The sequence below is a fragment of the Orycteropus afer genome, unplaced genomic scaffold (genome assembly GCF_000298275.1).
Source record: "Orycteropus afer afer isolate SDZICR_OR568_19922 unplaced genomic scaffold, OryAfe1.0 scaffold00240, whole genome shotgun sequence".
Classification (NCBI taxonomy): Eukaryota; Metazoa; Chordata; class Mammalia; order Tubulidentata; family Orycteropodidae; genus Orycteropus; species Orycteropus afer.
In genome coordinates, this window is record NW_006921827.1 from 4,034,486 (window position 1) to 4,044,567 (window position 10,082).

At 42.8% G+C, this 10,082-nt stretch overlaps 1 protein-coding gene across 1 annotated transcript in view; it reads right to left on the reverse strand.

Moving 5' to 3' along the window:
• The window catches only part of DMXL1 (Dmx like 1), a 302,187-nt gene extending 296,841 nt beyond the window's left edge, over positions 1-5,346 (reverse strand). The window contains exon 1 of the mRNA XM_007949162.2: positions 5,260-5,346. Coding sequence (XP_007947353.1) covers positions 5,260-5,346 — 87 coding nt within the window. The remainder of the gene's footprint in view (positions 1-5,259) is intronic.
• Between the last annotated feature and the right edge of the window lie 4,736 nt (positions 5,347-10,082).

The following is a 10,082-nucleotide window of genomic DNA, read 5'->3' on the forward strand; positions in this document are numbered from 1 at the left end:
TCTTACCAGGGACACAAAAGACCTCTACAAAGAAAACTATAAAAAACTACTTCAAGAAACCATAAGAGATCTACAGAAATGGAAGAACATCCCATGCTCGTGGATAGGAAAATTGAACATTGTGTAAATGTCAATTCTACCCAAAGCAATCTATACATTCAATGCAATCCCAATCCAGATCTCATCAACACTCTTTAGATATGGAAAAACCAATCCCTAACTTTATATAGAAAGGAAAGACACCTCGGATAAGCAAAGCACTACTGAAGAAGAAGAACAAAGCAGGAGGTGGTCTCACAATGCCGGATCTCAAAACCTACTATGCAGCCACAGTAGTCAAAACTGCATGGTACTGGTTTAATGACAGATACATAGACCAATGGAATAGAATTGAGAACCCAGAAATAGATCCATCAACCTATGGTCAGCTGATCGTTGACAAAGGGCCGAAATCCATTAAATGGGGAAGAGAATGTTTGTTTAATAAATGGTGCTGGCAAAACTGAAGATCCATTTAAAGAAAAATGAAACAAGATCTGTACCTCACACCACACACAAAAACTAACTCCAGTTAGGTCAAAGACTTAAATGTGAAACCTAAAATTATAGAGTTCCTCAAGGAAAAACTAGGGGCAAATTTACTTCCGTAGTGATACTGCCTCGGAAACCCAAGGAGGGGTCACTATGAGTTGGGTCCAACTCGATGGCACATAACAACAATATATGGCATAAACAGACTATCAAGCATAATTCAAAATGCACAAATAGCAGAAGAGAAACCAGATGACTGGGACCTTCTAAAAATTAAATTTTTATGTGCGTCCAAAGACTTCTCCAAAAGAGTCAAAAGAGAACCTACAGATTAGGAAAAAATATTTGGTAATGACATATCTGACAAGGGACTTATCTCTAGAATTTATAGAACACTCCTACACCTCAAGAACAAAAAGACAAACGATCTAATTAAAAACTCGGCAGAAGACATGAACAGACACTTCACCAAGGAGGATATTCAAGCGGCCAACAAACATATGAAAAAATGTTCACAATCATTAGCCATTAGAGAGATGCAAATTAAAACAACAATGAGATCCATCTTGCTCCAGCACTAGTAGCAAAGTTCTACAAGACAGAAAATAACAAATGCTGGCGAGGATGTGGAGAGATGGGGACTCTGAGACACTGCTGGTGGGACTGTAAAATGGTACAAACATTGTGGAAAGCAGTGTGGCGATTCCTTCAAAAGTTGGAATTAGAAATACCATTTGACCCAGCCATCCCTTCACTAGGAATATGTTGTTGTTGTTGTTATGTGCCGTCAAGTTGGACCCAACTCATAGTGACCCCTCCTTGGGTTTCCAAGGCAGTATTATTACGGAAGTAGAGTGCCTCATCTCCTTCCAAGGAGTGGCTGGTGGGTTTGAACCACCAGGCTTCTGATTAGCAGTCAAGTGCCTTAGCCACTATGTTACCAGAGCTCCTTACTAGGTATATATCCTAAAGAAGTAAGAGCCATGACAAGAACAGACATATGCACACCCATGTTCATCACAGCGCTATTTACAATAAATAGCCAAAAGATGGAAACAACCTAGGTGTTCATCAACTGAGGAATGGATAACCAAACTATGGTACATACACACAATGGAATATTATGCAACGCTAAAGAATAATATAGAATCTGCAAAACACCGCATAACGTGGATGAACTTGGAAGACATTATGCTGAGTGAGGTAAGTCAACCACAAAAGGACAAATATTTTATTAGTCCGTTATTGTAATAGTCAAGGAAAGGTTTATCTATGGAAGGAAATTTTCTTTCTTAGTTACCAGGGGTGGGAGGGGAGGGGAGGGAACGCTGTTAGATAGATAGAGATAAGTATTGATTTGGGAGAAGGGCAATGTACCAAATGTGAGTGATCAATATGGTGGCATTGAGGAAGAGAAAGACATAGAGAGGTACATGGGAGGTACAGACAACAATGAACCCTTTTGCACATACAGTACTGCGTTGTCAGTGAAGGCAAACATGGGTATATGGGTGGATAGATGGGTGGACAGATGGGTAGACAGGCTGAACCAGTAAGTATGTCTATGAAGCGGGGAGTGTACTCAAGAACATGTATAGGGTTGGCAGACAACGGTCCTATAAGCTTATGTGTATGATCTGAATTCCCAGGTGTATACTGGAGCTGACAAAAGGCAAGGTGGTAGTCACTGCTTGGTCACAGCCAGCTACCCAGAGGGACCGAGTAGTTGAACCTGTGGGCTCAGGACCACAGTCGCAGGGGACATCAAGCTCAATTGGCATAACATACTACACAAAACACTGTTCCTCCTTCTACTTCGGTGAGTAGCAACAGGGATCTTAAAAGCTTACAAGCTGCCATCTAGACGCGATGATGGGTCTCTCCTCGTCCAGAGCAAAGAAGAATGAAGAAAAAACAAAAATTCATGGATACAATCAGTCCTAGCGACTGGTACACCATCTTATCTGCAGCCTATACAACTATGAGACCAGAAGAACTAGATGGAGCCCAACTACCAATGTCAACCATTTGGAAGAGGCTCTATGTAGGAGATCCTGCATAGAGAGGAAGAACAATGTGGACAAAACTCAAAATCATTTGGAGGAAAAAAAAAATAAAGCGGGGGGGGGGGCACCAAGTTTGGCGGTCTGATAAGAGCCTGGTTGAATCATTGAGACGATGGCCCCTAGCTGCCCATCAGGTCTGGAATTGAACCCACATGTATAGGGGTATTAGTTGAACAGGCATATTGAAGATAGGCATATTAGTTGAACATTTACCTGAGGTAGATATACTCCTTGGAGAAAACAATCGTGGGAGAAAGAAGGGCTGCTTATGCACTGGGAGACAGCTTAGGGGGCAGGAGGGCATGGAGGGATGGATACAGGGAAGAGGTAATTATCAGGAGGAAGTGGGAGGGGAGCTGCTGCATTGTGGTAAATTGTGGTCAATGTCATGAGATAAAGTGTATGTGAACTGCTGTATGGAAAGTGAATTGGCTCCGTAAATCTTCACCCAAATCACAATTAAAAGAAAGAATTTTATAAGTACTTAGCAATGAACTTAACCAGTTGCTGTCAAATCATCTATGACTTATGGCACCCCTAGAATGTCAGAGCAGAATTGTGGTCCATTGGGTTTTCAGTGGCTGATTTTTTGGAATTAGATCACAATGAAGTTAGAGCTTAGCTTTTCATTTTAACAAGTCTAAGAAGTAAGTGTTATTTCTAGTCTCATTTTGCACACAGAAAAAGTTTTTTTAAAAAGAAATTAAAACAGCATAAAAAACTTGCTCAGATATACAACTAACTATTAAGTGCTAAACCATAAATCAAATCCAGGTAAACACTGTACTGTGAGGTCTCACCACTCCCTGCAATCACTCAATCCTCTTTTGTCGTTAGCTGCACCATCCAGGGAGTCTTACACTATTAATAAAGACATGGAAGACAGATACAGAAGGCAAGGCTGCTTTAGATATAATAAAAGTGCAAATACAGTGATTTAAAGGTCTAAGAGATTTGATTAGTGTCTACTATAGGCTATTTTAACTAATAAAAAGGAAGTCAAATTCCCACTAAGCAGTAAAAAAAGTTTCTAATAATTAGACTTAAATTTTCAAAGCAAGAACTGGAGAGTTTTCTGCAAACATGCAAAGGGGCAGGAATTACAAACACAGAACTTAAGGTAAGGTATAAAGTACCAGGACGGACAAAAGAATTCTCTATGGGGCTGGAGAGAGGAATATTTCATGCCCTTACCTCAAGTAAAAGCACAATTTAGGTAGATTTCTTTTTAGTTTTCACATACCATTTAAGGAGCCCTGGCAATGCAGTGGTTAAGCGTTGGATGCTAGCCAAAAGGTCGGCATTTGAAACCAATAGCCAATCTGTAGGAGAAAGATGTGGCAGTCTGATTCCTTAAAGATTTACAACCTAGGAAGCCCTGTGGGGCAGTTCTACTCTGTGCCACAGGGTCCCTAAGAGTCAGAATCAACTTGATGGTAATGGGTAGGTTTTGGAATTATTCTGGAGGAGGCCTGATGGCACAGTGGTTAAGTGCTTAACTTTCAGCCAAACAAGAGACAAGCAAAAAGTTGGTGGTTCAAACCCACCAGGCCCTCTGTGGGAGAAAGATGTGGCAGTCTGCTTCCCTAAAGGTTCACACCCTTGGAAACTCTATGGGAGTTCTACTCATAGGGTCAGGTGATTGCTGAACCCAGATCAACTTATAGTTCATATAACCAGCAAAGTTCCCCAGAAAGATCAAAAAGGTAGATGGTGAGATGAGAAATTTAAGACTCCTAAACTTGGGATATTTGTTAAGCAATTTACTCTGTTTTACTTATGTAAAATTAAATTTTACTTTTAATCGCAACTAAAGATACGTCTACAGAAGTAACATAAAACCATCATTATAAATATGTCTACAGTGTATCATGTGCAAATGACTTATAGTTTGAAATTATTGTAAAATTTATACTGGTTAAGTATTCAGAAGTTTGGGGCCCTTTTCCTCCTACTCTAAGGAAGACCAATGTCACTTTCAGGAAAACTTACCCACCATACCATAAAAGACTTACAGTGAAAAACAATACTGCAGCTTTTAGTAATCAATTTGAACAACCTAAAATAAATAAAAGTGTCCTTGAACTACTACACTGTAATTAAAAAAAATTCAAAGAATGGAAATAATGAATTATTTACTTATTTTTCTTTTTAAAGTTATTCCTCAGTGAATTCAAACTAAAATCAATGAAAGGCATTGTTTTCATATTTTTACTCAGCGCTAGTTGTTAACTATTAGAAATTGTTTTAAGACACCCACTCTTTTTAACTACAATACTTGATCTTAACCTAGAATCAAATATGAAACTAATTTCAACTATTTCTAAATTCACAAATCCGGCGTAAGAAATGGGGTAAAAATAAGCCCACAAAATATTTGGATAAACTACTTTGGCAAATTACCGCGACCCAAGAAATCAAAAACTTAAAATAAATCCCCAATCATTCGGACTTCCGAATTTAGCCTCCGTACAGCATATCAATGACCGAAACGTTTTTGCTTCGTTGTTTTGAAAGGCCCCGGCCGGCCCGAGGCAGCAGGGCACCTCCGTGAGGGTGGCTGGGGACCCTCTTGCAATGGGCGGGGTATCCGTGGGGTCGGTGAGGCGCTCTCGCCTCTGCCCAGTGGGCCACGGGCGACAGGGGAGGATCCCTCACTAACCGTGAAGTGCTGGTCGCCGACGCTGCCCACGGAGAAGCAGTGGTCGCCGGGATTCACCGCCCCGGTGAGCACTTGATGCAGGTTCATGTCGGCGCCTTAGTCTCGCAGCGCACGCTGCGTCCGGCTCATGCCCGGGTTAGTTGTAGCGTCCTTCTCTCCTTCCTTCAGGGGCGGCGGCCACTCTTTGGCTGCGGCCGCAGTAGCGACGAGCGCCAGAGGCCGTAGCTGCTCAGCTGGGGCCGCTCAGCTAGGGCCCAGAGATCGTCCCGAGCTCTGGCGGGCGAGGCCCAGAGGGGGCGGGCCGGCGAGCGGGCGGGGCGCCGCGCTCCTCCGCGCACCTGTCACTGCCCGCGTGGGCCCAGGTGAGGGTCGAGGTCGACTGACCCGCCGCGACTCAGAGCTGACTCACCCGCAGGAAGGGTCGCACGGTTCACCAATTTCCTCTGGCCCCGGTGCAACGGGCCCTGACCAAGCCGAAATGGCGCAAGCAGCACGGGTTAGCCCAGCCTGGCTGACCGATCGTTTCCCGGCTCCGGCGCCCGCCACCCCCCACTGGCCTCAGTAGCTCACTATGCGTTTCTAGGTTCCTTTGGTGAAATATCGCGAGATAGCTGCGGTGAATTTTTTTTTTTTTTTTAACCACAGTATACGTATTTCTAAGTGGATATGAAAACGTCTTGTCTAGACAAAACTGGCCAATCCTGAGCGCCAGTCTACCTAGGGGCCCGCCCATTATTGAGGGCAAACCAATTTCTTTGAGGCTTGTGAACGAATACGCTCCCGGTCTGGATGTTGAATATAATGAGTCAAACAGAAGCATGAGCTCAGAATGAGGGGAGAGTTATCAAATTACTCTTTAGTTTAGCGCTTAATCTGACAATTGGGTCAGAAAATTTAAAAGGGAGAAGTGCATTATTACTGGAGTTGTGGAGTCCTTGTCCTAGTGGAAACTACAAGTCCCAACATGCACCGCTACCTTAGGCAGTTCTTGAGTACCAGTATCTCCAAATAAATGTGACCGTAGACGCGCTTTTGGTAGGAGCATAGTAGTTACCGTACTACCCATTCACGCATTTCCAACTTGCAAACTAGATAATTAATAAGTAGTAAAATAAAACTTTTAAAGCCTAAATATTGCACTAATCCTGTGGAGAGTGTTCGTTTTGGAAAAGTACATAAGAATTCCAAAAAGATCAGTGTCACAGTTACCAACAGTGAGATTTAGCTCTGTCATTGTATTTTGAAACAGTTTTTTATTGTTATTGATAAACATGCTTATGTATGTATCTTCTCTCATATACTGTAACTAAGCCTCTTAGCAACAGAGACTGTCCTGTTCCGCCCTGAGTTCCAAATGTCTAACCCGATGTCAGTTCCAATTTAAGCATTGAGTAGATAGTAAAATATTAAATGAATGTAAATAGGAACGTCAAACTAAAAAGAGTATTTTTAATAAATTGATAACTTGATTTTTAAAATACGCTTTTGTTGAGGTAAAAAAGCTTCAAATTAATACTTGGACGGGAAAATGACTAGTAAATTTATTTCCTTTTCCTTATTTTCTTCCTGGTATTTTTTTACAATGCACATTTACTTTGTTTTGCAATAAAAAGTTATGAATTTTAATAATAAGTTTGACAATCATATCTTTAACTTGGAAGATTAAAATGAATTCAACTAAATTTTTAGAAACTATTTTACTGAAGTCTAATATAATTTGACTTTTCATTACATTTCAAATTCTATTTAAAGTGGCTTTAAGTTAATTTTGTATTTTAGACCCTAATTCAGTATATTTCCATGTACCTTTGTGGGTACTATATGACTAAACTCTGTGCATGGTCCACAGTTTAGCATGTTTACTCATTTTGTTCTGCCCAGTTTTTGCTTTTGAAGGACATGCAGTATAGGAGAATAAAAGAAACTAAGTGACCTAGAAGTTAGGAAATCTGATTTCCCACATTAACTAGCTGTGGTGACTTTGGAAAAATCTAACTTTAAAATCTATTTTCCTCACCTGTTGTTGATTATAAACATCTTCCTTAAGAATGCTATTTCTACAACTCTGTACATCTATAATTTTTATTTTAAAATTTTCTTGAGACAGATTGTCTGAGTTTTGTTCCTGGACTAACCACTCACTTGGACAAATTACGTTATCCGTTTTACACATCTCATCTATAAAGTAATGATAATAGTAATATGGTTTTCTTAAATGGTTTTCATGAAAATTAAATGAGAACAATGTTTAGCATATAAGTAAGCATTCCGTAAATGTCAGCTGCTATTATTATTAAAGAGCTCTGGTAGTGTAGTGGGTAAGATATTTGGCTCCTAACCAGAAGGTCAGCAGTTTAAACCCACCAGCTGTTCCTCCAGAGGAAGAAGAGGCAGTCTACTTCAGTAAAGATTTACAGCCTTGGAAACTCAATGGGGATCACTATGTGTTCTGGTTACCTAGTGCCAAATGGGATGGCTTTAACAAAAAGAGTTTATTCTTAAAATTTGGAGGCTTTAAGTCAAAGTTCAAGGTGCCAGGCTCTAGGGGCTTGGTGAAAGCCCCTCGTCCTTGGGCTTCAGCTTTGCCTCTTGTTCCCGGCCTGCTGAAACTAGAGGCATCTCTTCACTCAGGCACCTACTGGCTGCTGAGGCTAATAAGCCTAAGGTCAACAAACGAAAAGGCACAGTCCCCAAGTTACCAAACCACATGGCAGGCCATTAATTTAAGTCCATTGTAAGTCCCAAGGTCGGCAGAGCATGGCAGGGTGCTGAACAACGACATGGCTACATGCAGGTTCCAAGCATGCCATATGCTAGAGACCATTCCCAAAGCTGCTTCTTATATAGTGGAGCAGACCACATACACAAAACAGCTACTCAGCTGCTTGTGGTAGATCCCACCATGGAGGTGATTGCCAATCTCATCATGGGGAATAACTATCAGCTGCCCAGCCACTCAACCAGGTCCAGCCAAGCTGACATACAAGCATAACCACCAAAATTCCATCCCTTGTCAACTTGGCACCTGTACAGATCTTCAATAGGTGGTATCTGTAGAAGTCTCCTCCATTGGGTGGCTCCTCTAGTTCCTGAATGGCAACCTCACCCCTTTGGCCTGGCAGGTCAGGCCATTCCTCTCCCTCTTGGGCATGGCAGACCTGCCCTCTTGCCCTTGAGCAGCACCTATGGTTCCATCCACTGGCTCACATGAACAAGCAGCCCCACACTCCAGTACCAAGTTGGTGAAGGTCTGTCTCTTTGAAACCTAGGGTGCTGTGGCAATTCCACCCCCAAAGGCCATGGTCCTACCCTTTCAGGCTGAGGCAGCTCTGCTTCCATTTCCTTGGACTCTCTACTTCTGCCAATTAATGCCCAAGGGCAACCCACTCTGCCAGAAATCTTCCTGCCCCTCTCCCCCCTAAAAAAACACTCAGCTTTCTTTCTCCGTGGGCCGAACAAACTGCTACTTGATATCATGCCGGTCTCTTCCACCAATTAATGCCTGAAGGCAACCCACTCCACCAGGAAACCGCCTACCCAGTGGTACCCGGCTTTCCTCTCCATGGGTTGGTAAGCCTGTTGCTGTTTAATGCCAGTCTCTGGGCTCCGCTACTGCCGTCTTTCATGCTGGTCTCTCTGCCGGTATCTCTCTGCCAGTGTCTTGGCCCTGCTCCTGCTGTCTCTTATGCAGTATGCCAGGATCTCTCTGCCAGGGTCTCAGGTCAAGGACGCACTCCACTCCTGTTTCCACATTTTAGGTATCTGTCAGAGCCGCACCCCATTCTCTCGATACCATATTTTGTTCTGGTTACCTAGTGCTGCTCTGAGAGGAATATACCACAAATGGGATGGCCTTACAAACAGGAGTTTATTCTTACAATTTGGAGGCTTTAAGTCCAAGTTCCAAGTGCCAGGCTCTAGGGGCTGGGTGAAAGTGCCTCGACCTTGGGCTTCAGCTTTCCCTCTTGCTCCCAGCCCACTGAAACTAGAGGCATCTCTTCATTCAGGCACTACTGGCTGCTGAGGCTAACAAGCCCAAGGTTGACAAATAAATAGGCATAGTCCTGATGTTATCAAACCACATGGCAGGCCATTAATTTAAGTCCATTGTAAGTCCCAAGGTCAGCAGAGCATGGCAGGCTGCTGAACAATGAACGACATGGCTACATGCAGGGTCCAAGCGTGCCATATGCTAGAGACCATTCCCAAAGCTGCTTCTTATATATAGGAAGCAGACCACATACCCAAAGCAGCTGCTCAGCTGCTTGTTACAGATTCCACCACGGAACTGATTGCCAGTCTCATCATGGTGAATAACTACCACCAGGCTGCCCAGCCACTCAACCACGCCCAGCCAAGTGAACACAGAAACATAACCACTACACTATGAATTGGACTCAGCTCAGTGGCAATGGGTTTTTGGTTCAGTTGTTATTATTATGCTCAAATAAACCCAGTCTTTTGACTTTTTTGACATATGCTCATTCTAAGGTTTTCCAGACAGTGTCAAAACTTAAAAAGTGATGTAGGCCATACCCTAGGGAAACTCCCCTTATATGGATGAAGGCTGTGACCTGAGTAAGGGTATTACATGCAACCATAATCCCTTAATCAATACCGATTGACTGATTACATCATGGGGAATGATTACATCTTTATGTTGTTGTTGTTAAGTGCTGTCCAGTCGTTTCCGACTCATAGCAACCCCATGCACAGCAGAACAAAGCACTGCCCGATCCCTCGCCAGCCCCACAATCCCTGCTATACTCGAGCCCATCATCGCAGCCACCGTATCAATCCATCTCCTTGAAGGCCTACCCCTC